The sequence below is a fragment of the Passer montanus genome, unplaced genomic scaffold (assembly GCF_014805655.1).
Source record: "Passer montanus isolate IOZ18808 unplaced genomic scaffold, ASM1480565v1 scaffold192, whole genome shotgun sequence".
In the NCBI taxonomy this organism is placed as follows: domain Eukaryota; kingdom Metazoa; phylum Chordata; class Aves; order Passeriformes; family Passeridae; genus Passer; species Passer montanus.
The window spans coordinates 27,889-54,307 of record NW_024366503.1 but is presented as its reverse complement, the minus strand read 5'-3'; the positions used below and the strand labels follow the sequence as shown (position 1 = coordinate 54,307).

General features: G+C 45.2%; 1 protein-coding gene across 2 annotated transcripts in view; it reads left to right on the top strand.

Moving 5' to 3' along the window:
• The window catches only part of LOC120500921 (phosphofurin acidic cluster sorting protein 1-like), a 54,124-nt gene that overhangs the window by 252 nt on the left and 27,453 nt on the right, over nucleotides 1-26,419 (top strand). The window contains exon 1 of one of the 2 annotated variants that reach the window (XM_039706431.1): nucleotides 21,399-21,487. The exons of the other annotated variant lie outside the window; for it this stretch is intronic. Coding sequence (XP_039562365.1) covers nucleotides 21,414-21,487 — 74 coding nt within the window. The 5' untranslated portion in view covers nucleotides 21,399-21,413. Of the gene's footprint in view, nucleotides 1-21,398; nucleotides 21,488-26,419 lie in introns of those variants that run through there. 2 annotated transcript variants of the gene reach the window in all.

Genomic DNA, 26,419 nt, shown 5'->3' with positions numbered 1-26,419 from the left:
GGCGGGGCAGGGGCACGGCGCGGGAGCGCCGCTGCGCTGCCTCCGTGCTGCAGCCCCTGGCGAGCGTGTGCCGCGCCGGCCGTGGGTCTCTGCAGGGGTGCCTCGCCGCGGCCGGGCTTTGGAAGCTGCCTCTTGCCCCCGGAGTGGGCGGTGAGGGCCCTGCAGCCGCTTCCGTGAAGCAGGCAGTGCCCATCCCTGGGCCTGTGTCATCTGCGCTCCAGACCTTGGGGAGCAGCAGGAAGGACTCGGTGCGCTGCCAGCTGAGCTCAGAGTTGTACGTCTGTCAGAGATGGGAGACAGGCTGAGTGGTGGGGATGTCATCGCTGTCCGTATGGCTAGGTGTGCTTACGGACACCTGTCTTGGAGCCAGAAGGTGCATCAGGTGTTAACGAGGTGGGTGGGTGTCCCTTGGCCCGCTCATCTTATCAGACTGATCAGGTCTTCTCATGAGACTTACATGGCAGATTCAGGAAGTCACCCTAGTTTCTTGTGTCTCTGGGCTGTAGTGTGTTGTCTGCAATGATGTATTTCACAAAAATCAGAGGTGTAAAGTTCAAGGGTGGGGAAATAAACGTTCCTGTAGGGCAGCAAGATACCAGCCTTTATGAAAGGGCTTTGCTGGATGGATGTGTTTGTAGAGGGAAGCTCAGTGACTGTGTGGCCAGATGGGCTGGAGTAGAAACGTTCCAAAATACTCCAGGCTACTAGAGAAAGGCTCTGTGATTGTGGTGCCCAAGGGAGTGCTGGGCTCGGCAGGCAGCAGATGTGAAGGAATTTGCAACATGTGTCTGCTAAAAGCCTGTGCACCTTTTGATGACACATGCTGAGGCTGTTGTGCGGAGCAGGAAGCAAATGATCATTTCATAGCTTTAAAGTGACTTGAGGTGTTGTTCATTTGTGGGCAGGTTACTCCCAAGCTGGAATTTGGAGAGCAGGACAGAATGATCAGGTTGACTTCCTGTAGAAAAAAAATTGCTTATGCAAAACACAGAACTTAGTGATGGTGAGGATGTGCATGTGCATAGGCTTCACAAATGAAGTGCTCCAGGAGCGAGGGATTTGCATATGCAAAACATAGAACTTAGTGATGGTGAAGGATGTGCATGTGCATAGGCTTCACAAATGAAGTGCTCCAGGAGCGAGGGAGAGGAGAACTGCTTTGGGCAAACCACGGGCAGCGTGACTGAGAATAGTGAGTCTGAGTGTAGAAGAGTGTAGAAGTGGGTTACATGGCTGGCAGGGTGCCAGCGGGTGAGAAGTGATGTGTAATCAGTCTGAAGGTTGTTTGTAGAACTGGTTTTTGGCCCAGTGAATGCTGTGTCTTCTCACGAGGACAGTTTCCATTAGCATTGTGCAGATGCTTGCTCTGATGCACGAGCTCCTTTGTGTGCTGACAGCCCAGGGGGCAGCCATCTGACACAGCTGCTTGCAGGGAGCTGCTGTGAAATCCATCTGAAATATCCTCTCTGGAATACCTTCAGACACAGCACCTGCTAAGATGGGAAGAAGCTAATGGAAGCTGATTCTTCCTTCAGAGGCCGTGGCTCTAACATGATGAGCTGTCATGTCTGTGGAGTCAGCAGGTCTGGAGAAGTCCTGCCAGAGTCCACAGGGACCAGTTGGGACTGGTGCTTCTGTGTTTTCCAGTCTTCAGTAATCCCAGGCTTTCCTGAGTGAGCAGGTCAGGGATAGGCATGTGTCAGGCAAGTGTTTCAGTTCACTGAAGCTGAAGGGAGCTCAAGGCCCAAACCTGAGCTGTTAATGGTGGATCTGTGCACTGTGCTTCCTTTCCATGTCCTTTCTCTACTGATCTGCTGGTATATGGTAAAGCCTTGATGTGTTCTTCATGGCAGGAGCTCTGCTGTGCTGTCCCAGTGCCCAGCACAGGTGGTCTCTGGTCTCACTGTGCTTTGGGAGTGGTAGTGGTGGCAAAATAATTTCCATCCATGGGCAATAATGTCCTTGGGCTTCTCTGTCTCTTATGCTTGTGTAGTCTGCATTTTTCAATATTATGCATATCTGGAGAAAGAAGAACTTTGCACTGGTTTTAATGCTATAGAAGATGATTTCTTTTTCTGGAGTCTCTATTGCAAGTCTTGGCTGTCCCTGTGCTGCTTCTTAGGTGTTTAATTTTGTTCAGGTGCAGCTCTGGCTGCTGCAGGAGTAGGACTGGGCTGGATCCACCTTTGTGGGGTTGCTTTGTGCTTGGCTGTTAATGCAGGACAAGTGGGAGGTTATCCAGACCTTCAAACTACCAGAAGGAGTCTGGGGCCAATAAAAATGGGCAGTGGGAAGTGTAAATCCCAGTGCATGGAATGGTTTAGTGGTATGACTGCAGGACCTTTGATGCCTTGCAGGAGGATCTTGGCTTTCTAAGCTCAGCTGTTGCCTGTAGTGGAAGCTTTTTTCTGGCTGAATGGGGCACGTGCCATGAACAAAGTCCACATTTATTTTTGGAAATTGCCTTGCTCTCAGGATGGAGGTGTCATCCCTCCTGCTGGGGTCTTTCTCTTTTCAGGGCCAAGTTGAGAGAGGTCTGTGACTTCTTGATGACCCTTCTATGAACTGGCTGAGCGTAGCCTAGATCCAGCTGCCTTTGGCTTAAATGGCTGCCAGGGAAGGCAGAGGTGAATTTCATGGTCAGTGAGCTATTCTGCAGAAAGGCAGAAGGAAGTAAACACCTGGAAACTATACAAAATGCTCTTTGCATCTTCAGTGGGGCTACCCATTGGCTCAGAATGATTGGCTTCCCACCACAGTGCCTTAGAAGGAAAGCCAACCTGTTTAATTCATGATTATGAATTAAGCAGGATGTGAAGCATACTTTGGCTAAAATAGTCCATCAATCTGCCTTTATTTCTACTCACAGTTATCTTAGTAGAAGTCTTTATAGCAGTGTTCTGAGGTGGGAGTGTCTTTATTGAGATGCCTTGCATATGGGTTCCTTTAGGGGTAGTAGCAGATTTTCACTGTGTAGAGATGGCCAGAAGTGAACTAGAGCATTGCCAAGGTAAAATGTCCGTCTGCATCAAGGTAATGTCTTACTGTGTTCTCATTGTTTTGTGTGTTGGTCAGGCAGTACGTTGGGAAAAAATGTGTCAAAGGACTTTGTGCAAACATGCTTCAGGTCTTGTTATTTCCACATAGTGGTATTTTCCACCTCCTTTAATAGGACTGCTCTTTTTATTTTTTTTTCTTTCAACATCTGAACGTCCATAAATGTGAGTTCTTAATTAGGAAACAAGATAAGATTGTGTGATTGTGTTCACTTTTTCCATGACACAGCTACTGTGTTCAGTGTTATGTGGATGTTGTTTCAGTGATAAGTAATCACATTTCTAGTTAGAGGTGAGAGATACAAGTTGTGTTTTGGTTGCTGCGTCAGTATTGCTGAGGTCAGGCTGCAAAGGCAGATTTTACCTGTGCAGATTATGCCGTGAATGGCACTGCAAGGATTCAAATAGACTGCATTTCATCCACAATGCCTTGTATCTCAGTACAATGCATGAGGAAACATTCCAAGTCTTGCTGCCACCCACACAGTGTGCTCGAACACAGTGTCTCCTGTGTATGGTTGTTAGAAAAGCATTGATTGAGGGAAATGCGTGTGTTTTGGGCTCACTTTGTGACACTATTTGTGTGTACCTTCAGGATATTACATTCCAGCAGGTGCTCTGAATTCTCTGTCATTATAAATTGCAAACTTTAGTTTTGGAGAGTTGCAGCCTAATGAATGTCTTGGAATGAGAGCAGTTGTTGCAAGTACAACTGGAAATATCCCAAAAGTGCCGGCTAGGGTGCTCCTCTGAAGTTCCATGAGGTGAATGCTCTTGTCTGTGCAACCCAGTTTTCCTGTTTGGGCAGCCAGTGTCCATTACCTGACAACTCGTGGAGAGTAGGTTAACACTTTATTTGTGGAGGTGTGGTTCCATGCTTTCCATTGCCTGAGGTCCAGGAATCCTTTCAGTGACAGCTCCTGCCATGTGGTGTGAACTGAAGGAACGTGCTCTCCTCTGGCACAGCGACATGAAGGGGCTGCTGTGGGCTCAGGGGTCTGTTTACTCTCAGCACGGAGCATTGCCTGTCTTTTCTGCACCCCCTAAGAGTTTTGTGGCAATGAAGAGCCTCTGAACTGGGTGTTCCTTTAAGAAATGCTTATTCCAGCTGGAATAATATGTATTTATCTGGCTGAGATGTTCTTGAGTGGTTTCCTGGGTAAATCAGACATTTTCATGGTAAACTTCCAACCTCAGCGAAATCTGTTCTGTTTGGATAAGCTACAGAGTTGCACCTCTGGGAATGTTAAATGATTCCAGATTGTTCCTTCAGAAGACACTATGATTCCTTGACAAACCAATGTAGCTTCAGACCCAGAGTGCTTGGGAGAGGCCACAGTTTCTTGTAGGGAAACAGTCTCTTATAACTGGTGATACGCCGTGTTTGAATTATGATTTCCTTGCAGTCCTATATAGAAAACAAAATGTTCTAAACAGCCATCAGATTGCTTATTATTCTTAATATCATGGGCTTGGCTACAGGCCTGCAGGATAATATGTCTCACATGTTGTCCACTATCTGTAGCTCTCTGTGGCAGTGGAGCAAATTTGGGATTTCTTCTCTGGCAGTGTTTTGTTCTCCTTCTGAGCACAAAATAATTGAGCAGAACTTGGGATAAGTGTGCCCTCCTAATATGATTGATGGGGGTGTGCTCCTTGCAAAATGTTAATAGTGACTTCCCTGAGGGTTTAATTTTATTTGAAGGACCTGTCATGCTGCATGGTAGCCTTGTTTCCCAGTGCTTCATTCAGCAGCCAGGCTGTGTTGCAACAGTTCTCTGATGGCTTATCAAAAATGTTACATTGTTCTTGCTGTGCTAGGACACCACGAGTGCGCATTTGGCTTCCTCTGGCGTCCCCAGTCACTTGTGGCTGATCTTTAGCAGCCACGTTGTTTGTGTACAGTCCACCCTTCTCTGGGATCACAATTCCCAGACTTTAATGCTGTCAAAAGAAGGAATTGCTGAGCACCAACAGCTTAGAGGGGTCCCTTAGGGATCCATTCTGTGGTTAAGTCTGTGCTGATGCTTTTATGTACTTGTTTGAACATGGAATAATTCTAGATTGAAAGCTGTGTCTCCTGTCAACTTTAGAAGTTGTTTCCAAAAGAGAGCCAGAGGTGAAAAGCATACTGCATTTTATAGCATGCCAGGTGAGCATATGGCCAGAGCTATTTTCCAAATACCTTTTGTTGGTATCTTGTCAAAGCTTTCAGCATCCCAGCTGATGGGGAAGCTGTGCTTCTGCTTTGGTTTGTTTTGGTTTTTTTTTAACTACATCAAAGCTGGTGAGTACTGTTTTGGGAAACAAGAAGTGAGAGTGTCTTACTCCTCTGTGTGGGATGTGGCAGCAGGAACTTGTCTCTGCCTCTGGGGAAGCAAACAGCTCAAGAAATACTGCTCTTGTAGCTAGAAGTCTCTTAGCTAAATGAGGCTTTGTTTGGATACTTCAATATACTCATTGCAGTGTGCTGGGAGGAGAGCTGCAATATTTCAGGTGCCTGAACACATTGGAACTGTGGTTACAGAGACCACTCCCTGCTCTGCAGTGTGATTCAGCCTCAGTGCACACAGCCCAAAATGACGCTGACGTTTTCTGCTGGCCTGTTGCAATGCCCTCTCCTTTCTAGTGCTGCCCACTGCCATCTCTCATGTCCTGTGTTTCTGTATTGTGGTCTAACACTGAGGGGTTCTGTTTAGTAAATTAGAGCTCCTGTTCTATGTTTGTTCTGTGTTTTCCTTATTTACCTACTCATGCTGATTTTTACACTTCCATTTCTTATCGCATTTCTTATTCTTCAGTGCGAACATATCTTAAGTAGCATGAGATCCAAAGCCAGTGCATGTGTGACCATTTCCTGAACAAAAAATGTCCAGGTTCCATGCCAGCTATGTATTTTTAACTGTTTTTCTGCATATGTGATAAATACATTCTTATCAGTATAGGCAGTTCAGGATGAGAGCAGAACTCATGTCTTTAGTTCCATTTTCCAAAACTGAAAACTGTTAACAATTAGGTGTTGGACTGTTGCAATGGTAGCAGGGTTAGAATAAGAGTAACTCCCTAGTAAAGGGTTCTGCTACTCTTTTCCTGTTCTTTAATAGCTTTATCTACCAGGAGAGAAGATCCTGTTTCTGTAAAGCCTCTCATTGATTCTTCTGCTGTTTCATTTTCAGTAACAATTCAAGTACTGTCTCTGAGTCGGTATTATTTAGATAAATATCATTTAGATTTACATTATTTATATACTTTTAGAAGAGCTCCTGTGTATTTAGGATTTCCCTCCATGTTCCTTCAGCTGTCTTCTTCTAGACTATTTTCTGCCTTATCAATACATTCACATTTTTCTCATTGCTCCTTTCTCTCAAAGGCCCTGCATGTGCCTGTGATACTTTTGACACTGTTCTCACGATTTTTCCTTGCTTCTGGCTTGACTTGCGTCCCTGTAATTGAGCAATCTTTCAATCCAGGTCTTAATTTTTCATTTCTCAAATTAGTTTGATATTTTTCTCATAATTTAAAGACTATTCCTTGTGAAGCTGTAACGACTACATCTTGTTCTTGTATGGCTTGTATTTTTTTCAGCTGAACTATGTTCTTGATCTGCTTGGGTTGTTTTTTAATGGCTTTTACATTTCTTCAGTGTTAATGAATATCAGCTTTTTTCTTCTTCTAGACTTTCTGAACTCTCTTGTATGTGCATGCCTGAAATAAGGTCTATAAGTGAACATTTCTTTCAATTCTCTCATACCTTGTGCTCAAGGCTGCTTGTTCCAGGTATTGCTTCCTTTCCTGTGTGCTCCTTTGTCAGAAGCAGACTCTGGATGTCCCTTTTGGATTTCTCATCCTGTGTGTATGAATAATTTATTAAATTTCTCCTTGATGTTTGTCAAGTCCCTTGACATTTCAAGCTTTTTTCCCCCTGCCTCTTATGCTCCTTAATTTCCAGTCAGACAAAAGGACAACATTCCCATTGCTCTGCATTTACACTGTGTTCATCTCATCTGTGTGTTGCTGAAATGTTAATATTATTTGGAGGTGATTTTAGCTGTTGCTGTACTGATTTGTGAAAGTAAGTCAGCCTTGTTTCAGGGTCCTGCTCTACCCACAAGGATCTGAGCAGAAAGCACCATTGTACAGGCACTGGTTATTAACAGTTTGTGTTGATGAAAAATTTGCCAGCTTTGGTAAGAATCACTCTTTTGAGTGAAGAATCTTAACTGTGCAACTCTTTAGAATTAAACTTTTTAAATTTTTTTTTCTTAATTTTTGATGAGGCCTCAAAAATGGATGTCCATGCTGGTTTGGCACTCTTTCACGGGCTTGTATCACTTCAATCTCTCCCCTGCCTGTGCTGTTGTCCCAGTGTAATTTAACACGGTACAATGTTCCTGAGCCTGCAGGGATTCACAGCTAAGGTGCTTGCCAGCTCAAGATAAAATCAGAGGAAGAGGAAGGGATGACAGCCTTGTGTCCGTGCTACTTCAGGAGTAGCAAGCTGTAATGAAATGTGAACTCTACGTTAAGCAATAGTAGGAAAGCTGTTAACTACACTTTAGGGAGGCTGCTGTGTGGCACACGATTGTTTTTTGCCAGTGTGTGTGTAGATCTTTACCAGGACACTCTGGATAATGGACGGAGTTGGTGTGTATCAGCGACCTAAGCCTGACCTCATTTCACCACTTTTCCCAGCCTAGCTGCGTTGGCACAGCAGTCTTGGATGGAGGTGTATCCCTGTAACCTCTGCCAGGTGACGAGTGGGAGAATGTGGTCTGTTTTGCATCTCCATTAGCACTTTTTCCCTTGGTTCAAAGGTACTTGTCACCACGTCTTAAGCACTTGTGCTTTCCTTTCTGCAGAAAAGGCTGCAAGTGGTGTTTTTGTAATCACCGCTTTGTGGTGGTTACTTCATTAACACATTTTATTTTGGCCTGGAGACAGTGAGCGAGCTGTTCAGCAGCAGGTACCTGACGGGCTGCAGGTGAGCTGCGTTTGCACCTTGCCGTGCCACTGACTGCTGCTCTCCGCTAAACCGGCACTGCAGCAACTTGTTAAAGCAGCCTTGCGTTTGGGGACAGCTGGTGCAGCAATTCTGCTGCGTATGGAGACAGAAAATTTCAAAATCTGTTACATTTGCAAAGAAAGTTCAATGGCATTAGCCATACTATTGCTGATGCCTAATTTCAGCATGGCTAAAATGAGGGAAGGTCAGTGTGCTGCTGCAGACTTACCACTGTTTCTTGTCTGCCCTGAGATGGCTTTTGGGTAGACCCCCAGTGAACAACTGGGAGTTTTAACACAGTGATTTTAAGTAAAGCAGTGACGAGGTAAAGATGGATGTGTCCCACCTAGTGTACCCCTTTTATTGCTTAGAAAAGATAATTTTAAAAGTTCAGTGCAGCATGTTACCACTGCCCTGTGGATTGGTTAGTAAGCTCTTTTTAAAGTTTCTGGGGAGGCTGTTACGCATCAGCAATGAATTTGGTCATGTGCTCTTTCTTAAACAAGTAAAAGTTTGAAAATATTGTTGGAAAATAAAGCAGAAAGATGACCTTGTGGTTTGGACACTGAAGTGAGGCTTGGATTCAGATCCTGAAGTTGCTTGCTCTTCTAGTTGAAGTAGCCCTTTCCCTCCCTGAAGCCACAGCTATGACTCAGGTTCCTGCTCTCCCTACTTTGTTCACAGCTGTTTCCATGTCAGTGTTGTCTTTTTCTTGCATGTGACAGGGTGACTGTGGAGAAAAAACACCTGAGAGTGAGAGCACTAGCAGAGCTTGCTGTGCTGCCCAGTCTGCCAGATGGGAATCCCCAGGAGCTGGTGGAATCTAGACTGAGGTTTGGTGAGCAGTGTGTGGAAATTATTTGGGCTTTGTGCTGAGGTTTTAAAGGGCTCTTTGTGCTGAGGAAAGATATTGCCCCTGTCGAGGCAGTATCTTCATAGCTTGCAGTGGAACATGAGAGAGGCTGAAGAGGCTGATGGCTGTGTGACTGGGTAGAATGCTGTGCATGCTGGGCCAGGGTTCAGGCTGTTTGGGCAGATCCTAATGCATCCTCAGGAGATGCTTCTTGACAGTGTCCTTATTATCTGGAATTCAGCTTGTGTGACAGGACGTGCCAGGAGGCTATGGCAGAGTCTCACATCCTGTTATGGTAGATGCTGCATGATGTACTACAGTGAAATGTTGCTTGTTTTGTGGGGATTTTACTCCGTGCTTTGGATAAACATGAATGAGGGGAAAGCAGAGTGAAGTGATTCATCCAACAGTTAAAAAGTGGCAGTGATGGATTAGATTTTATGTCTCTGCCCAAATCCAGATCTTAACTCTAAATTGCATCATTCTAAGAGCAATAAGGTCTTGCTGTAGCAGGGCCCAGGAAATGTAATTATGTCACTGCAAGTCTCCTGTTCACACGGTGGGGCAATAGTTGCTTGGTATGGTTTGTCCTCAGTTAATTTTCCTTTTTATTTTTTTGTCACTCCTTCCAAATATTTGGGTATTGTGAACAACACAGCCAATGAGTTGTAGCCTCACACAAGAATCTGCTAGGAAATTACACAATGTCTGTCCAGCTCTCTCAGCTTCTGATTATTTGCCCAATTTTGTACTGTCTTGTCAAGGACAACTTCCTCAAAGAACCATATTTCATAGAAATCTGTGGTTAAGGGAGCTTGGAGGTCCTGTTACATCCCCTGTGGTGGAGAACTTGGCTGTCTTCCAATCCCCTGTTTGCTGGCCGGGTGTGCTGTGGAGGTAACTCAACCATCCTCAGGATTGCTGTCTTTTTCTAGTGGGATGGTATTGAGAATCTGGAGGGGGAAAGGAGGAGAGAAGGCAGCCTGGAAAAAGCTGATATGAGTGCAGGAAAGGGGGTGGGAGAGAACGGTGCCTTTTCAGGCTAAGCCATTTCAGCTGTGTTCTCTCCAGTGATGCATCTGTGTGGGTTTGTGGTGTGAAAGGATTGCAGAGTTGAGAGATTGGTTTCAAGGAGTCTGTTTCATTCATGGTTTGTGCAGCAAGGTGCACTTGCTCCCTGCATAGGTAAACGTGTCTTTAAATCAATGAGTAGGAGGCAAAATTAACAGCTCTAAACACCCCTCTCAAACAATTGGAGTAGGAACAGTTTAACAGCCACCCACTTGCCTTGTAACTTCTGCCTACTCACAGCCCAGCCAAGAGGAGGGAAAGGAAATCTCTTAACCTGATTATTGTTTGTGACTACAGGAAGCAATCCAGTTACAGCAATACTTTAATCCTGACACTGTTGGATCCCACTTAGAACAGGGAAATCTCGGTTTCATACCCTTGTGGGCAGGGATGTGGTGTCTGTAAAGGAAAATCATCAAACCTCCCCTTGCCTTGGCCTGAAGAAACTCTGATGAGGCTCCACATTGAGCACTTGGAGTCTGTTGAAAGAGCATGAGAACAGTTGGCACCAAAATTTGAGTCCTGTCTATCTGTCTAGATACCTTTGTAGATGTAAGTGTCTTTTGGGGGAAGTTTGAAGCTTTTAGCAGATCCTGACAGTTGTGTGCTCTTGGGAAGAGGAATCTTGAAAAGCATTTTCCAGAGACCACTTCTGCCATTGCAGCCATGGTTATTTCTCCTCTGGGTAGTTGGCAGAGCTGTGAGATTAGGGAATAAACCAGGCTGTAGACTGCAGCTTGTTTCTGTGACAAGGGAAATGGTGTTCTTTGGGTGAGATGGTGGGTGGTGGACTGGCAGAAGGGGTCAACATTCCAGCTAAACACAGCTGTGGACAGAAGGCAGGATAGGTATTGGCCCCCAGAAGATTATTTTCTTTTCTGAGAAATGATGAGGCACTTGTCTGGTGTGCAATCCTGATTGTAGCAGCAAACACTCCTGTTGACATGAATATGAATAGGTTTCAGGTCCCAAGTGACCAAAGATTAATAACTCTGCTTAATTACAGCCTAATTTTTTTTTCTAATACTATGAGAGTAAATGACTTTTCAAGGACACCTGACTGTGAGATGTGCACGATATTGGAACTCTCTTTGGGAAGAAGGCAAAATTAAATAGATCAAGGTTTAAAATCCAGGCAGAATTTGTGTGAGAGAAGCTCTGTGGTCTCTGCCTTTAGAGTAGGTGTGTTTTCAGGCCAGACAAACTTTCCATTGAGGTTAGCAGTGTTCAGTGTGGATCTGTCCCAGGGTGGTTACAGCCTCAGCTCTCCAGGTTACAGAACATCTTCCTTCTGACATCACAGCGCTCCAAAGGAGATTATGAAGAGGAAGTCTAGAGTTACATGGTGTTTTGCCAGCACTAATTATACCTTTTATTGTATAAATAAAACACATGAAGTTTCAGAATTCAGTTCCTGTTATCCAGAATAAACATTTGTTACTGATGGCTCTCTAGAAGGATCCCTGAGTTGTTGACAGTGCAGGTGAATTTGTATGTGATGCAGTTTCTCTAAGGGCAGACAACAACATGGGGGAACTTCCTCAGAAGCAGCAGGTAGAACAACAAATGCTAAAAAAGGGAATCTCCTAGAAAGAAGGAAGGAAGAGAAAAAAGAAAGAACATGGGGAGACTTCCTCAGAAGCAGCAGGTAGAACAACAAATGAAGGGAATCTCCTAGAAAGAAGGAAGGAAGGAAGATAAAGAGAGAAGAGAAGAGAATAGAAGAGATGAAAAAAAGAAAAGAGATTGATTAGTAACAGTGTGAGGATTTCTAGATGTATATTTTGAGTATCCTGGTTCTTACTTGTTGACTATGGGAAATGAAGCCATTGAAGGGAAGTAACTTGGTTCTTTCTGGGGCTGAGAGAGATAATAATCTCAGGCTGCCTCAAAGAAGACTTGAGCAACTTCTTCCCTTATTTTGCGGTAGGAAATATGCCTACAAAATAAGTGTTATGTGTTCTGTAGAGCATCTATTTCTTTTTGGTCATGTAACTGAAATACATGGGGATGTGCACACCCTCCCCACTGCCCACCTGAAAGACAAAAACTGGACCTCAGTGACAAGTTCCCACCCTTGAGAGGGACACTTTGGAAATGCACACACTGCACAAGGCCTATGGATTTGAGCTGTGCTGGTGTGACTGTTAGTCCTTCCTGCTTCTCCACATACCTGTGGACTCTTTTTGGAGTGCCAGCTCTGTGTGCAAGCTGTAGGATGCTCTTGGGATTGCAAGGGACAGTTGCTGCTTCTGAGTGCTACCTGGTGAAGGGGAGCTGATTGAGTGTGTTTGAAAAGCACATGTCTGTGCAGAACACCTGTCTCCACCACCATGCTCGTCCTGGAGATTATACCTGCATTTTACCTGGGCTCTGCCTCTTGCTCATCATCCCCCTTACTCCTGGGACACAGGTGCTCAACCTTTTAGAAAAGCAATAAATCCATATAAAGTCAACAAGTTGCAGGTTGGTGTTGTCTGTGTCTCTGGTGCAGGTCTGGGGAGGGGGACAAAAATGGAGGAGAACTTCTATCCTGTTGAACTGAAAGACACTTTGCAGCTGTGTCATTAATTGTATAATTGTGTGACAACTGTCAGCACTGTAGAAACTCAAGCCTGTGCCATTTGCTTATTATTTCCCTGGCTCTCACAATTCTTAAGTTTTTACTATATCTTACAACATGTAGATTATGTGGAGGACAGGAGAGGCTGAGTGAGAGCCAGCCATGTTTTCTACTTGCTGATTTTTTTTCCTTTCATATTTTCAGGTTTTGTATTACCTTAAGATTTCCTATTTTCCAGCTCTGATAGAAATTCTTGTGAGGATTAAGCCTTAATGTTTAGGATTAGATAAAAGGGTGTTGAGGGAAGGAGTCTGTTCTATGCTTGGTGACACTGGTTTTGTGCATGGACAGCCTGCAATGTTTGGGAGGAGAAGCAGCTCCTGAACAAACTGCTCACGGACTAGATCTACTAATGACAGATGGTTTGGGGTGGCAACTGCCTGGTAGTAAAATGACCAGGCCAGTGAAACAAGATAGCAGAGAGGTTTTTTTGGGCTTGGGAATTTGTATGAGGTTTCATACAACTGATTCAAAAGAGCTTTTCAGTCTTGTACTGTGCTGCAGTTGATGCTGCCAAAGTGCAGCCATTGCCAGTCTCAGATCCCCTGAGTTTGGTTTTGACATGTTGTCTTAAGATTTACAGACTGAAACACATTGATTTGTTGCTTGTGCTGAGTTTCACCACACTGTTTCACTGTCATTAAATTGCCCCAATGGAAGATAAACTTAGAGCAAATTCACCTAAGCTGAATGCTTCCTTTCCTGTGATTTACACCAGCCTTGCCTTGGGAAGTGAACCAGGATAAGCTCTCTTGCAGTATGTATGCAGGCATACAACAAATGGGCCCTAAATATGATTTATTTTGTCTTCCTTCTCTAATGGAAGGCCTTGAGATATTAGGAGCTAGGAAAAATCCTGCTCTTCCCTGTGGGTATCCCTGAGAACAAAAATGTTTAGAGTTCCCTAGGACCCACAGCAGTATTTCTTCCTTGCCTGCCTGTCTTCCCTGCCCTTGCAGAATTTGGCATATGCTTTCTGTTGCAGTGATAGTAGGAGGTTTCTTGTAAAGCTTTGTGATTATTAAGAGCAGGTTTTGTTTTCTTTTTACTTTGCCTGAAGAGGTTGTGCTTTGGAGGATTGTCATCCTCTGAATAGCAAGGCTAGCAGCTTTCTTCTTCTTAAGAATAAAGATCTAATTTTGAAGACGTATGCAGATTTTGCACTGAAGGAAGATGTCTAATAAAATAAGGAATTTTCAGTCAGGACAAGCTGTATATTCGTGGCTGCAGCTACTAGATGAAAGGGATGAGAGTCTCCTAAAGCATCTGTGTGTTGTGAATTACTGGGCTACATCCAGTGATAAAACTGGGTGTAAAATCCTGCTCCTAACTCCAGACAATTCTGGAGGCCACAGGTCCATATCATAACAGAACTGAGAGAGCTGAGCTGTGAGGTGTGTGGTTAAATTTCCCCCCCTGTCCTTTCAGATGCATTTCAGGCTGTTTCTCAATGGCTGTTGGCAGACATCCAGCCTCTTGCTGCCTTGCTCAATCATCTGCAGTGTGAGTAGTTTAGTAACACACGAGAATTCCAGCAAGCATGAGGTGCTGTGCCTGCGTTGTGTGAAATATTCTGCTGTGCCCTGGAGTTCAGATGGAAGGTCTGCCTGGAAATGGCTTTTGGGCTTATTGGTTAGTACAAATTTGAGTGCAAATCCACCACTAACTCCCAGCAGCTGACATCCCTAGCAGGGGATAAGTTCATAGTAGTTGTTTTCTCTCTTTTGAGTTAGTTTTCTCACCAGTCCAAAGCAGAATGGAGTAATGTGGCATGAATGCTGAGGAGCTGCCCCTTTGTAGGAGAGCATTGCCTTTTTGGGACTCTCTAGAGGTAGCAGCTGCCAGAGGGCAAAAAGAGGGTGTGATGAAAATCCAAACATGGCTACTGGAAGGATGCTGTGCTTTTCATTTCTTCAGCCACGGTAGCTGACTTCCATCATCTCTTCTATGGATCTGGTTTAATGTGGTTTTGGTAGAGAGGAGATAATCTGCCAGCTTTCCAGTATTTTCTAAGGCAGCTGTCAGTCTCTCTCTCCTTTTTTTTTCCCAGAAGAGATGGGAAGGAGCATGCAGACTATGTGTGAAGTATCTACCAAAGTAACTATCCCTAACTGGAGAGGCTTCTGGAGGGCTAGGTAATTATAAAAGTTATTTCTTAGAAAAGAAAAACCAAGTTTTCTGAAGCTGCTTCCTTTCAGTTGCTTCTTCCCTGGGAATATGGGAAAAAGAAAAAAAATCTGCTCCCCTTCTGGAAGGTGCCTGAATGTTTGGCTGACTCTGGTGTGGAGCAAATCCTACAGATGTTCTAGAGGTGCAAGATATTTACAGTTCAAATATCACAGAATCCCCTGAGCTGCAAGGGATCCATGAGGATCATCAAGTCCAACTTCTGACTCCATATAGGACATCCTGAAATTCTCAAACTTGTCAAAACTCAAAATTGTTCACTGTGAGGGTGAATAGGCCCTGACATAGGGTGAAGAGAAGTTGTGGATCCCCTGTCCCTGGAAGTACTCAAGGCCAGGCTGGATGGGGCTTTGACAACCTGCTCCAGTGGAAGGTGTGCCTGCTCATGGCAGGGGAGGTGGAACAAGATGATCTTTCAGGTCTCTTCCAACCCAAACCAGTCTATGATTCTGTGATAATTGTCCCCATTTGTGAAGAACATCTTGTCACTCCCTGGCTGTATGTCAGTTCAGGATGGGAATCAGTGCTCTCCAAAAAGTTAACAACTGTTTCTAGTTGTAAAGATTTTGGTGCTGTTTAATGCAACAATGACTTTGAAGCTGTTGAACTTCAGTGTTGAATTTGGCTTCCATGAATGAATACAGAACATCAGGCTGCTGCTTTGTCTGTTAGAAGAAGTTGCATCTCATATCTGAGGTGCTTTTTCAGCTGTGTTGCCTTTTTTAGTCTATGGACATACATCACAAAATGGGTAAATTTCAGAGATGACTTGACACCCACCCAAGTTTTGTTACTCACTGATAAAAGGTGGACTATTCTCAGTGGGTTTTTTGTGTGTTGCCATTTCTTTTTTGCCTGAGCAAATATTTTATTTGTCTATGCTCTGTAGGTAGACAGACCTAAAAGACTTATGGACCTCCTAATCTTAAGAATGGAAAAAACCCCAATGGGAAGTCTTACATGCTGAGGTTTAGAGACTTACATATTAAATGCTGATACTGAATGGTTTTCTCCTAAGTATCTTTTCAAATATCAGCTTGTTGGAGTTTTTTTCCCCAAAAGCATGATTTGCATGGCACCTTTCATGGACTGTAATGCAAGTAGCTGGGATGCATGACCCAAAGCTGTTGTGTGAGCTCTCAACACAGCCCAGCCAGCGTTGTCAGTAGAAATCTGTGCAGCAGGGTGCAGGATTCAACACAGGACAAAATATGTAAAATGAGAGTTCTCAAAGCCAACAATACTGCCTTCAGGAAGCTGCTTCAGGAACTGTGGTGTGCTGAGGGAGAGAAAGGTGACGGGCACCCCAAAGTGGCTAAGTGCTGTTGTCTTATCTTAACTTCAAGCCTTGCATGCCTTTCTGCTGGGGTGCTGGGTGATACGTATGGTTGGCATTCCAAGTGCTTCCTGGGGATGATTCATGCCTTGGTTGGGTTGTTTCAAAAGAAGGTGGGAGAGCTTTATTCCTTTCTCAGGCCCAGTTCCAGGTCCTCTCTGCTTACACTCAGCAGGGACACCTGGAATGGCACAAATTGGCAGTTCAGCTCTGGACTGGCACTAGTTCCAGCACATGCCTGATTATGTGACGAGCTAGCTCAGTGCTGGCCTGGAAGGAAACAGCTCATTGTGTTTTAGGCTCATTCTTTGCTGGATGAACAGGCTGAGTCAATGTGTCACGTGCTTGAACACACAGTGGTGCTTGGGAATCACAGGGAGTGAAGGATACAGCACAGTGGAAGGATAGAAGGATACAGGCAGTGGGAATTGGTTCTCCAGCTTCCCTGCCTGCACCCTCTGAGAGGAATTGTCAGTGTTTCCAAAGTGGGGTGTTACTTGATTTCTGTGAGCATCTCTGACAAGGGCCTGAAAATGAGCATGGTGGGGAATTGTCCAGGCTCCTATGGGACTCCTTGGGGAATCTGGTTATGGGAGTAAGTATCCTTCACCCCAGATATCTGTCTGCTCGATGCTGCCCTTTGTGTGCTCTCTGATGGGCACAGCTTGTAGCATAAGGTCCATAAAATGGAGCCATGCTGTTTTATCTCTGGGAGAAAGGCAGTGGAATAAGGAAAAGGTCATTCTGACTTAGTGCTAGGGTAAACAGATTAAACCCTCCTCTTTATTTCTTCACAACATTTTTTTCCTTTGATTAATGTGGATAGATAGCACTCTTTACATGTTGTTTTGTACTGGTTTCAATTATCCATTTACATGGATAACTGAGTAGAATAAGGTATTTCTTACTGAGTGCTAGTTCTAATGGGGATGTTATCAAGTGTTCTCTTCCCTGGCACATTTTTCCAGGTGACACCTTGAAGAAAATTCTCTGCAGAGATGGAAATATGTCTCTATTGAAGTAAAAAAAAAAAAGGATCTTCCAAAAGCACCAAAGCACAGTGAAGTTGCACTGAAGTATAGGGATTCCCAAGGACATTGCTGCAGTGTATGCATCTCTAAGAAATCAACCTTTCTCATTGTGTTTGAAGCTGTTACAGAATTTCTTGTGCACAGAGGTGTTTCAAGCCCAAGTGGCCATGGTGTATCTGGGGCTCCAAGTAAACATCATTCACAAGTGGATGGCAGGGATATTCACAGGGCTTTGCAATCTTTTGCTAGAGACAATTTTACCAGGAGTGCAGCTCTCGGTCAGGGGTGTGTGCTGGATAAGTTATCAGTAGTGCTCAGATACCAGCTTTATCAAAAACAGTGCAAACTGAAGAAACAAGTGCCAGAAGCAGCTAACAAATACCTCCACAGTCTTTATTCTATGATTGAAGTCTTCTCTTTAAGCCTTTCTTTTTACAGGGGGTTAACTGACCTTGAGTCTGAAACCCAGTGTTCAGTGTCGGTGAGCAGCTGTTCTTTGAGCAGATAATACAAGTGTGTGGGAGACTGGCCCAGCCTGCCTTCTGAGGAGTAAGCAGCATTAATCTGGGGGGGTGGAGGGCTGGTTCATGCACAGGTGTGCCCACAGAGCCTGTTCATGGAGACCCAGCAACCCTGTGCTTTATGTAACCATCAAACCTGGAAGCAGAGGTGTCTGCAACAGATGCAGGAGCTTCTCATAGTCATGTGCTCAATCTCTGTTCTGAGTGTTTGGTTGTCACCTGTATCTTCTGGATTTTTCCTTCGTATTTCATAGCTGTTCACATTGCTGGGTTAAATCTCTTTTCTTGCAGGAAGAGTTAAACCACAGATCTTAGGTTTTGTCTGTCAATGATACGTGTGCACATTTGGGGTTTATTATGTTTCACCTGTATTCAGTTGCAGAGTTTTGGCATTCCACAGCATCACCAAAGGTGAGGCTGGACTTGCTGTCAAATCAGGATATTCCATAGGGAGGCAAAAGCCCCACTGAACAGAAATGTGAGTGGTAGATTAATCTCTTGTTTCAGGTTATCTCTGCAACTGTTGGAATAATTTGATCTTTCTCTGTGGTGGTGACAAGCAGTCAGAGGGGCTGACAAGAGCAATTGCATTAAGCCTACTTAACCCTTGCTAATGCTGTGAGCCAGAGAGATTGCAGTATTGTCTGGCTGAGGCTTAAGCCAGTTCTCTAATATCAGGTACCTGAGTTCAGGTTTTGAGAGAGGATATAAACAAGAAGAAAGGGAAAACACCCAGTTTTATTTAATCACTTGGGTCGATTTAGTTTTATGTTTTTGTTGCCTGTTGTGCTGAATCAACACAGGCTACTTTTCCACAGAGAACAATCTGTGCTGCTCACAAGTGTAGATCTCCAATGTGTCATTCCCTCAAATGGAAAAACTTGGAGAACCAATCCCAATGGCAGTTCAGTGATCTGCCTTACAGTACCTTCACAGCTTGGCTTTGCTGGATGCTGAGCCTGCACCAGACGTGCCAGCTGTTCCGGTGTCCCTTGGAGATCTTCCATTCATGAGATTGAGCTGGGCTGATCTTCCTTAGGCTTGCAGTCCTGTTGCCAGAAAACTGGATAGCTGGCTGTCATCCAGGTGCTAAAGGGCTTTGCTGTCAGAGTTTTCTGAGTGTGGTGGTCTCCGGTGACATGGATTTGTGGAGTTGCTGTGGCAACCTGCATAGGTTTCCTCAAGCCCCTGCCTGGTTTCTGGTTTCCAAATTAGCTTTGTTATTCATCCCACTTTGGAGAAGGGACACTGGGGCTGGGCCTTGGGGCAGTTTGCCTGCTGGAGAAGCAAAGCAGCCTCTGAAGAGGTGGGGGCACAGAGCTGATGGCTGCAGCGTGGTGCCTGCCTGCCTTCCCTCCAGCTGGGCACAGGAACGAGAGCCTCTGCCTCTCTGCAGCCTCCCTGTTGCCTTTGCTTGCTTATTCCTGCTGTAGCTGTAGTTCAAAAGTAGTTAAACGTTGTTGTGTCCTGGCCCCATTGCATTAGGTCAGACTGATTTGAAAACCCTATGCTGTTTTCATTTTAAGTGAAAAAATACTGATAGCCTAAGCAGAAACATTGCTTTAAAGCAGTGCTTGCTTCAAGAGAGGTCATTCCTCTGAAATTAATTTAAGTGGAATGTAGTTCAAACAAGGCCTTGAGTGAAGCCCTTGGAAGGCAGAATTTTCCAAGCTTCTGAGGTAACACAGGGCCTGATGCTTCCAGCTGGAAGTCCATCCCACATCCTGGAACATGCAGGAACATGCAGAACTGACAGAACTGTCCCTTTCACTCCTGTGAGCTCAGTGTGCAGCACTGTTGGCTCCACATACTTGCAAATGATCTTCTTGAAGCTCCACACCTTCTCATGAGGATGCCTACAAGGTCCTGGGTTGATTGTCTCTTTGGGTGTGAAAATGTGAAAGGGAGAAAATGAAACTTCCTATTTTATGTGGCTAGCTTTTAACAGGTAAGCAGCCTAATTAATTAAATGCTACACGCAGCTCTAATATAGGATAATTAAGAGTTGGAGAGGGATAAAATGATATTTTAAAATTTTAAATAATATTTTAAACACATATTTTTATTATGATACATCATGGGTTATTATATGCATATCTTGATTGAAATTTTCTCATCTTCTCCGAATCTGATCACTCATCCCAGCATAATAGTCTTGTTTTCCTGTTTCTTGTGAGGTGCCCAGCACTACTGCATACTTAGTGTTCAGGGCAAGCTAAACATGAAGTGTCTATCAAAAGCTGTTCCAATTTTTATTTTCATTCTCACAGGTTCTGCATAACTGATATCTTGATTAAAATATAAATCTTGTAGTTTTTTCCCATTTATGTGAAGTTCAGTAGCAAGTGGAGAGAAAAAGATAAGCTTAGTGAAATGCTACTTGGAGTTCCATGACAGCAAGAGTTGCTTATATTTTGGGCTTCATATGTGCTTGGATCATGATCATAAAGAGTTTAGAGTTGGAGGTTCTGGACTGTGGACTGCAGAAATGCCTTTATATTGTCCAAGTGATGTGGTTCACTTAAATTAACTTTTGACTTAACTTTACACAGCCTTGAGCCTGAGATATCCTGGGTATTGTATGTCTCTGATAAAAATAACAGAGAAGCAAATATGTGCTCAGGACTGGGATTGTTGCAGAGCTGATAGTGATCTCAGAAACCACAGGAGTGTCATGTTCCTCAGTTCCTAGATGGAGATGCCTTGAAATGCCTGTGTGAAATGCTCCAGGGCATTAGGAACCTGCAGCCTGCATGCTGCAGAGACCATACATGGATAAAGAAGAGCTGTTTGTTGAATGATAACACAAGTTCTGATCTTCAGTCTGGGCACAGGACTGTTCCTGTTAGTGTCTGTACAGTTAACTCACTGTGAAGAGGGAGTGTAGGGGAGCTCTGGCGCATTTGGTTTGGGTTTGCAGCCCACCTTGGGTCTCCTGGGTACCACAAATACACCTGAGATCCCTGCTCAAACTGCTGTGGAGGTGATGAGAAATGTAGTAGATGAAAGGAGACTGGGGGTGATGCTGGAGGCACAGAATTGCTTTTACTTGTTTCTGCTTTTGCTCTTTGAGAGTAATCTTAAATATTTGTATTACATCTCATTGCGTTCTGTGTCTTACTTGCCAAGACTGGTTGCCTTAGTCACCAGGGCTGTGGTAACTAGGACAACAAGATTAAGCAGGCAGATGTAGAAATAATGGTAATAACTTTCTCAACTCTTCCTGCAATTGGCTTGTATGAACAAATATCCTGCATGTGGGTGACTTATGTCAGCAGTCTGTTCTCCCTTTCTGCCTGACACATCCTGAAATCCTGCTGGTGACACTACCCTAATGGAGCTGTGGTGATGCCCTCCTGCAGCTGGAATAAGCCTGTCAGGGCCATGTGGATGTTGCTGCCCACCTCCTTCCTGAGCGTGGCAGCCTGTGCTGGAGCTGGAACAGAGTGCAAGGGACACTAAAGGCCAGCTCTCGGGGCCAGCACCTGTGTGCTCACTAGCTTGGGGGCAGATTCTGAGTGGAACGTGTGGGACCAGTGTCTGCTGGGATGGGGAGGCTGCCTTACAGTGCTGGGGCAGCTGGTGGCTTCCATGCAGTCACTTTCCTCCATGGATGTTGTCCTCTCCTGGCATAGTTATTTACATGTTGATTTGTTTGCACACTGTCAGCCTGAGGAGGGTCTGGGAAATGGTAATTGTCCTGTTTCTTATTCCTCAGGATACTGTTTGCACTATGGGTATAGTTGGAGGTCAGCTTTTGATGCAATTTTGCTTTGCTGTGAGAGCAGGTTATTTCTATCCCACCAGGTAAGCCCAAATCCTGACTTGGGACAATGAAGCTGTATCTCCCACCCCACCTTGGAAGCATGTTGTTCCTGGAAGCTCCTGTGGAGCTGCATCTTGCTGTGCCTGCACCTTGTGTCTGCCCTTCCTGCAGTAACAAACCAGTGCTGTGCTCCTCCAGAAAGCTCCCAGCTCCATGAATTTGGGATAGCAAGTCACTTGCCTAGTATTTCTCACTGCTCTGTGCATTGCTTTCCTTCTCCCTGCTTGTTTTCCTTCTCCCTGCTTGTTTTTTCCCAGCTGAACATGATATGAAGCTGCAGTGAGCACAGTAAAGGGATTCCCTGGATGCACAGGTCTCTTTTTGTGAGCACCCAGTGCAAGCTTAACAGGCTCTTTTGAACATTCTTGACAATCTCTGATTGATCTTTCGTGTGGGGGAGGAGTAGGGTGATTGCATCGAAGGAATTGTGCTAACAAAAGACCCTGTGCTTTGGTATCTGCCTCCCCTGGGGAACAGCTTCCTCTGCCTTTTCTCCATATGTGATTATCCTGAGGAGTACATTCACCTCTTCTTTGAACTGGCAGCTCGTTTATAGCTGCAAGCAGCATTTCTATTAAGGAACTGCCAGATATTTCTGAGCTAAGTTTTTGCTTTGAGTGGTACCCTTTTGGTGTGTTCAGATCCTGGGCCCTCAGTTACGTTTCCTTCTCTGATGTTGCTTTCCCCTGTCTTTTGTCCTCTTAAAAACTGTAACTGGCTGCAATTTCTTAGTCACTTGCAGTCTTATTTCTTGCCCTTTCTAACCACTGTTATATAGAGTCAGATTCAAAGGTGTCCCCTCATGGCTTTTAAAAAACTTTTCAGTATTATTCTGGACTGGAACTAGCTTTTATTTCTTTTATAGGCTTGTTTTACAGTTTGATCAGTGAACCAAAAAAGCCATGTTTTTGTCTCTTCTGCTTCAGTTGGCTGGTGCAGAGCTTCCTGTGGGCCTGTCTTAAGGTAGTATGTGCACTGGCAAATGTTTTTCTGGAAGTCTCTGTACAAGAGCTGAGGACAACTCATTTCAGAAAGGCTTAATGACCCCCTGTATAAAATTCAGAGTACTTTCAGGGAAAAGCAAGGATGCTGCATCTGAACATATTCAGGACAGCATATGCCCAGATAATGGACATAAAGGAGTTCCTCTGTTGCACCAAGTGGTTTTGTGTGTACCTATTGTGCAGGAAATCCTTCACTATAGCCAGAGATTCCTGTGGGTTGGTGGGAAGGATTGCATGATAAATCACCTGTCCCTCCATTTCCTGAGTTCTTCAATGGGCTTTCTGGTGCTTCAGTGAGCACTACAAAACTGTGCTTTAAAGAGACAAAGTGGTTGGTAGGGTGTTGAACTTCTAAAGTATGTTACAAATCTAAATTTTCTTCGTGAGGGTGTGTTTGGATGGCTGCCTGTGCCTGGTGTGGCTGTAATACAGGATGTGGTGAGGAGGCACACCAAGTTATTTATGGACCCTTCTGCTAGGTGAAATGTGTGCTGTGATAGCTCCTGGCTCTGCTTGCAGCTTGCTGAGAAGGTGAATAGGCACAGTGATCCTTGGAAAGAATGTCCTGTTCCACTGGGACAGTGTGTGGAAGCGAGCACTTGCAGGTGCATGCAGTGTCATCTGTTCAGTCTGGGTGCTGCTTGTGGGGCCCCCAAGGGCCCTGCCAGCCTGTGAGTGACTGTCTGACACTGCTGAGCCCGAGCTGCAGCACCTTGGAGAGTAGGGACAGTCTGCTGGACAGCCTGGCAGCCTGCTGGGAGGTCTTGTGGTGCCAGTGAGCAGGAATGACTGTGGAGAGCAGCTGCCTGCATGCTTTGCCTGGAGAGGGCTCTGAGGGGAAATTGCCTCTGCTGTGGTCCACTGGAGCTCAGACTGTTCTCTGGACACATTTATTTTTGCAACATAGCTGCTTCATGCTTTTGGTGCCTGCTTCCAGAGAGCCTGATGTTACAGGGTCAGTGGACCTGGACAAAAAGCAGTATTCTATTGCTGGTATGTTTTGGTAAGTACCATAGTATTCCTGAGCTAGGGAATTTAGTGTGAGCCATAGCAATGAGTATTGCCTTGTCACTCTCACTCCAGCTGTGTGGATTGTGTGGCATCCCTGCCTCAGAAAAGCATGCAGAGTTGGGTAGAAAGAGTCCAGAAGCTTGGTATTGCAGTAGTGTTTCAAGATGGATGTCTGTGCCAGGAGGGGCTATTTTTGAAGCTAACTGGTGAGGAGAAGCAGTGCACACTGGAGTGTTTGCAGGTACCTCTGTGTTAAAAGGAAAGCTGCTCTGCAGCACCAGGTAAGCTGCAGCTCCTTGCTGTGGAGTGTGGGATAGCTCTGGCATGTCTGTGTTAGTGACAGGTTGAAGTAGCCAAGTGTCTTTCTAGGCAGATCTCAGGTTTTTCATTCCATCCTCTGATCTTGTTTTTGTCACTGACTGCACAGACTGATGGCTCTTCTGTTATTTTAACAACTGCCCTTTCATAGCTTTCCCACCTCTCATACAAGGGTTTGTTGTGTGTGGTCTGTGGCCTCACTGGTCTAGATCAGTGGCTTAAGAGATCTGTGCAGCAGAGAGCTTTATTAACCTGTTGGATAACAACTGCTGGGCAGAGCTCTATATTGAGTTCTGTCTGGAGAGAGGAGACTTGCTAGGAAGGGGAGGCTGGAATTGCTGACAGGCCATTCTCATCCTCTTTGGGAGTTTATGGTTCTGGGGAGGTTTGGCATCACAGTGGCAGCTGCTCTTTCCTCCTACAGTGGGACTAACCACATTAGCAGGAATGTACCCTGAGATTAGGGTAGGAAGGATGTGTATCTTGTGTGTAATCTGTTCTCCAGGCTGGCAAAACTCGTGGGAGCTCTCAGTCTGCAGCAAGGAGGATGAGGAGGAAGCAGTCCTCAAGTCAGGAGGTGGCATTTAGGTTATATACTGATGTTGGCCATTCTCTGTCTGCTGCCTACAGTGTGCCATGCTTTTCCTTGACACAAATCCACAACACGAACAAGTGCTAGGCCAGAGTGGTCCACTTCTTATTGAGGCTGCCTGTGTTACTGAGTCTGAAACTCTGGAGCTGTCTGTAGCTGTGGAGCCTGTAAAGGACAGTTGTGCTTAAAGAAATCTGCCTGGGAACAGGAAGGGAGCATTTCGTAATATAGGCTTATCTTTGGCTGGCTTCTGCTATGGTGTTTGAATTGGTTTGAGAAAACACCATTTGTCTTGTTTAGAAACTGTTTGCTTGCAGAGGTGCTGGCACACACTTGTCCATGTGAGGAGGCATGTCCAAACATCAGAGGGTGGTTCAGCAGGCTTGAGAAGGAGAGCACATACACTCTGGGGCTGTTGGCTGCAGGCCTAACCAGAGGGAATCCCAGAGATCTTTGCTGGTCTGAGAGTGTCACTACTGTCTGTGCTTTGTGGGGGTTCTGGAGGGAATGGAATACTCCTGTGTGGCCTTGGCCAATTATTTGTGTGTTTTTCTATTGCAGCCAGGCTTACTTGTCCTGGTTTGGGATCTCATGACCTCTGCATTGACCTCCTTGAGGCTTGAAGCAGCCTCACTATGCCATGGACAGCAAACAAGCAGAGGGACCTGGATGTTAGCTCAATTCTTTAATTGGAAATGCAGTGTTATGAGTAGTTCAAGTCTTTGGTGTGCCTTGCTAGCATGGTAACATTTTGGCAGCACAAAACCAGCTGAAAGCCTGTAGTAGATACAGCTTTTAGGAAAGAGGAGTGCTCTGCACCCTGAGCGCAGCACTGCTGGTGGTCCATCTGCCTCTCCTGGTGTGACTCCCTGGGTGTGGGGCTGGTGTACACTCAGTGATGCATGTTGGCTGATCTCCTTTAGCAAGCATGTTTCTAAAGCAAAACCTGTTACAATCTTCCTGTGAAGGAAACAGTGGCTGGTCCTGGAACAGTTTTGGCTGCAGTTTGGCTACACGTGTCAGATAGCAGTTTTGAAAACCCTGAGGAAGAGGATAATTTTGTACAGGGTGATTTGTTCAGTATTTAGAAATATTTTTATATTCTCTTAGATAAATCCAACAAGTCTCTTCCATAATCCTGAGTTAATCTTAGTTCTTGCAGACAAAATCAGTGAATCCAGTACCTGTCTGCACTTTCCTCCCTTACACCTGGCTGCTTTCACACTGGTAGCAAGCAGCTCTGATGGCTCTTGCTGATGATCAGAAGTAGCTACTGCTGCTGGCTGAGTCATGCATAGTGTTGGTGTCCTTATCCTTTCTCCAAACCTCCTTATCTCACTGGTGCACCTGACCCCGCCTGGAGTGCCTGCCATGCCTTGTCCTGACTGTTGTGTCTCTTTGGGACATGACCTGCTCTGTTCTTTGCCTCTGTTGAGAGCAGCTGTGTGCTGTCTCAGTGGTATTGCAGTGCTGTGAAATCCATCTCTGAGCACAGAGGAATGCTTTGGGACTGTGATGGAAGAGAAGATGCCTGGGAGACCTCTGGGTAGCAGTCAGAACCCCTGGGCAGAGCCCTGTGTGGTCCCTGCAGTGGGAAAGCTGCTTCAGAGGTTTCATAGAGCAGCTGGGTGCTGACCAAGGCAGAGATTGCCTGCACAGAGAATAAAGAGTTAAACACTCCTCCAAGGGCTGTTTGGAGCAGGGCAGGCCTGATAAAGGTGCATACACAGTGAGATGGTGATGTTTGATGCAGTTAAGAATGGCCTCCCTGGTCAGATGAGAACAGCAGGGGCTGATGGTGTGGTTTTCCCTTCTATGGGGATGGGAAAATGAAAAAAAAATGAGGTGCTCCAATTCAGTACAGTGGTGCTGAGGTCCCATTTAATGCACTGCACTGGCCTCTTTTCAGTGACTGCAGTCTATCTTGAATGGCCATTCCAGGGGGGAAATGCTAACCAGGACACCAGGCTGTGAGGAAAACTCCAGGC